Source organism: Mus caroli, chromosome 9, assembly GCF_900094665.2.
Source record: "Mus caroli chromosome 9, CAROLI_EIJ_v1.1, whole genome shotgun sequence".
Taxonomy (NCBI): domain Eukaryota; kingdom Metazoa; phylum Chordata; class Mammalia; order Rodentia; family Muridae; genus Mus; species Mus caroli.
The window spans coordinates 103878549-103882487 of NC_034578.1; the positions used below are offsets into that span (position 1 = coordinate 103878549).

Genomic DNA, 3939 nt, shown 5'->3' on the forward strand with positions numbered 1-3939 from the left:
GGTTTTTTTGAGACAGGGTTTCTCTGTGTAGCCATGGCTGTCCTGGAACTCACTCTGTAGACCAGGCTGGCCTCGAACTCAGAAATCCGCCTTCCTCTGCCTCCCAAGTGCTGGGACTAAAAGCGTGCGCCACCACCGCCTGGCATAATGTTTGTTTCTTGGACCCTGTTAATCATCTTGTCTTACTTTTGGGATGGATCTATCTCACAGTGTGATGCTGAAGTTGGTTTGAGGCATCATGACTGCAGAAGTATTGACTGATACAGTTCCCCTTGTTGACGTTACACGGGGTCTTGCTGAAAGGTTTTCTTTTGGGAGCTGGATTTTCATGCTACCTGCTTTTTCTCACTGATGAATATTGTTCCTACAGGTACAGGTGCAGGTGCAGCAGTCTCCACAACAGGTCTCAGCTCAGCAACTTTCCCCACAGTTCACCGTTCACCAGCCTGCTGAGCAACCCATCCAGGTCCAGGTGCAGATCCAGGGCCAAGCACCACAGTCCACAGCCCCCTCCATTCAGACTCCATCTCTGCAGAGCCCCAGCCCCTCGCAGCTGCAAGCAGCTCAGATCCAGGTGCAGCACGTCCAGGCGGCCCAACAGATCCAGGCTGCAGAAATCCCAGAGGAGCATATCCCACATCAACAAATCCAGGCTCAGTTGGTAGCTGGCCAATCTCTTGCTGGGGGCCAGCAAATTCAAATTCAGACTGTGGGTGCTCTTTCCCCACCACCATCCCAGCAGGGCTCACCCAGGGAAGGGGAACGGAGGGTTGGCACAGCCAGTGTCCTTCAGCCAGTGAAGAAACGCAAAGTGGACATGCCTATCACCGTGTCCTACGCCATCTCAGGGCAGCCAGTGGCCACTGTGCTGGCCATTCCACAAGGCCAGCAACAGAGTTATGTGTCTTTGAGGCCAGACTTACTGACAGTAGACAGTGCCCACCTGTACAGTGCCACTGGGACCATAACTAGCCCTACAGGAGAAACTTGGACCATCCCTGTTTATTCTGCCCAGCCCCGCGGGGATCCTCAGCAGCAGAGCATTACGCACATTGCCATTCCCCAGGAAGCCTACAATGCGGTTCATGTCAGTGGCTCACCTACAGCCCTGGCAGCTGTAAAGCTGGAGGATGACAAGGAGAAGATGGTGGGCACCACATCTGTAGTGAAAAACTCCCATGAAGAGGTAGTGCAGACCCTTGCAAACTCTCTCTTTCCAGCACAGTTCATGAATGGCAACATCCACATTCCAGTGGCTGTGCAGGCTGTAGCAGGCACATACCAGAATACGGCTCAGACTGTACATATATGGGACCCACAGCAGCAGCCACAACAGCAAACTGCACAAGAACAGACACCACCACCACCACAGCAGCAGCAGCAGCTGCAGGTCACTTGTTCAGTAAGTAAGACTTAATCTGTAGGGTATTTTGTTTTGCTTCCTTTAGTTCCAGTGTAACCTAGTAAGTACCTGTAGTGTCTGAATTATTTAATTCCATTATGATTGTTTTAACAATGATAGTGTATGGGGGAAGGAAGAGAAAGAAGCAGTAGATGAGGAGGTGGTTATCATTCTTGGAATTCAACAAAATGACCAGTTTTTAGAGAGTATTTGGGTAGGGTGCTGTCTTAGTTGGGATTTTACTGCTGTGAACAGACACCATGACCAAGGCAAGTCTTATAAAAGACAACATTTAGTTGGGACTGGCTTATAGGGTCAGAGGTTCAGTCCATTATCATCAAGATGGGAATATGACAGCATCCATGCAGAGCTGAGAGTTCTTGATCTTCATCTGAGGGTAGCTAGTAGAAGACGGACTTCCAGGCACCTAGGATGAGGGTCTTAAGCCTCAGTGACACACCCACTCAAACAAGGCCATACCTCCTATTAGTGCCACTCCTCGGGCTAAGCATATATAAACCATCATAGATACCTATAATATTTCTTTGTAATATCTTGTTATGATAAGTGAAGTTAATGCTATGAAGAATGGAAGACCCCAAAGTGTGTTACACACTGTTCGTGGAATACTTATATTTACAGCTGTAGTTGAACCATTAATTAATTTAGAACCATTAATTTGGTTTTTGTTTTTTTTTCTTTTGGGGGGTGGGGGATTTCTCCAGACAGGGTTTCTCTGTATAGCCCTGGCTGTCCTGGAACTCACTCTGTAGACCAGGCTGGCCTTGAACTCAGAAATCTGCCTGCCACTGCCTCCCCAGTGCTGGGATTAAAGGCATGCACCACCACTGCCCAACATAAATAGTAAATTCTTGGTAGAGAGCTTATAAGATAGCTCTTTTCCTTTATTTATCTTTGAATATGGTATAAATAAATGGTAAGAATACCTCCTAGTGGGTCTATTGAAAGGTGCTGAATGTGGGGGGGTGTACCTGTAAGGCCTGCACTTGGGAGGTAGAGGCAGGTAGATCAGTGAGTTTAGGGCCAGCTTGTTCTTAGCAAGTTCCAAGCCTTCCATGGCTACATAATGATACTTAGTCTCAGAAAACAAAGGTGGGGAACAATGGCAAAAGTAAAATTAGCAACTGGCCCATTGTTGCACATATCTGCATAATACCAGAACTTGAGAAAAGTAGGATCACAGGTTCTTCAGGGTCAGCCTAGGCCACATAGCAAGACTGTCTAAAACAGAACAAGACAGTTTCTTCTTCCATGTTTATACCATGTTAATAGCTTGTGGGGAAGACATTTGTGTTGGATTGACCCTCAGGAAGAGCTGGTGAGAAAGTGTTGAATTCCACAGCTACAGTGAGTTGAAGAGAGCAGGGCTGTTTCTGAAAGCCTTCACCGACAGTTCCTGTCTGTAAGCTATATTCACAGTGAAGCTTCCTGTCTTGATTTTGCTTTCCACCCGCTCTGTTTCTGCCTCTTACAACAGTATCTGTAGAAACCCAACTCCGCTTTTATCCATTTTTCTATTGGGATGTAACTAGCTCTCTTGCCTCAGCCTCTCAAATAGTTGAGGTGAGATGTGTATTTGGCTTCAGTTGTGGGTTTTTGTTGTTAAGACTGTTTGTTTGTTTGTTTGTTTATCTTTTGAGATGGTTAGAAAACTTGGGCTGGAGATATGGCTCAGCGGTTAAGAGCACTGACTGCCCTGAGTTCAAATCCCAGCAACCACATGATGGCTCACAACCATCTGTAATGAGATTTGACTCCCTCTTCTGGAGTGTCTGAAGGCAGACAGCTGCAGTGTACTTACATATAATAAATAAACCTTACCAAAAAAAAAAAGAAAAGAAAGGAAGAAAGTAATGTTAGAAAACACAGAAAGGATCCTGGGTATGGTAGAACACACCTGAAACCATAGCACTTAGAACAAGGGAGGCAGGAGGCTAAGGTCAAGGTCAGTGTTAGCTACATATGAGTTCTAGACCAGTGCACAGTACATGAGACCCTGTCTTTAAAGATAGGGTTAGAGAAATAGCTCAGCAATCAAGAACACTTGCTGCCCTTCCACAGAGTCCATTTCAATTCTTAGCACCCTCATTGTGTGGCTTACAACTCCAGATACACAAACGGACCCTCTTTGGCCTCCAAGAACACCTACTAACATGTGTACATATAAAATACACAGACAGAAAAGGGACTGCAGAGATGGCTCAGCAGTTAAGAGCGCTGGCTGCTTTTCCAGAGGACCTGGATTTGCTTCTCGGCACGTACACGGTGGTTCAGAACTGTCTACAACTTGGGTTCCATGCCATCTATTGCCTTCTGGTGTTACTGACCCCTCCTACCTCCTTAGTTTTGTTTTGGTTTGTTTTGATTTTGGTTTCTCAAAACAGTTGGGTTTTTTTTTTTATTATTTTTTTTTCTTTTTTTGGGTTTTCGAGACAGGGTTTCTCTGTGTAGCCCTGGCTGTCCTGGAACTCACTTTGTAGACCAGGCTGGCCTCGAACTCAGAAATCCGCCTGCCT

At 46.3% G+C, this 3939-nt stretch overlaps 1 protein-coding gene across 7 annotated transcripts in view; it reads left to right on the forward strand.

The window, feature by feature from the left end:
• Qrich1 (glutamine rich 1) overlaps nt 1-3939 on the forward strand; it is a 43536-nt gene that overhangs the window by 17518 nt on the left and 22079 nt on the right. For all 7 annotated transcript variants that reach the window (XM_029481291.1, XM_021172616.2, XM_021172613.2 and 4 more), the window contains one exon: nt 371-1402. In XM_029481291.1, coding sequence (XP_029337151.1) covers nt 371-1402 — 1032 coding nt within the window. The remainder of the gene's footprint in view (nt 1-370; nt 1403-3939) is intronic.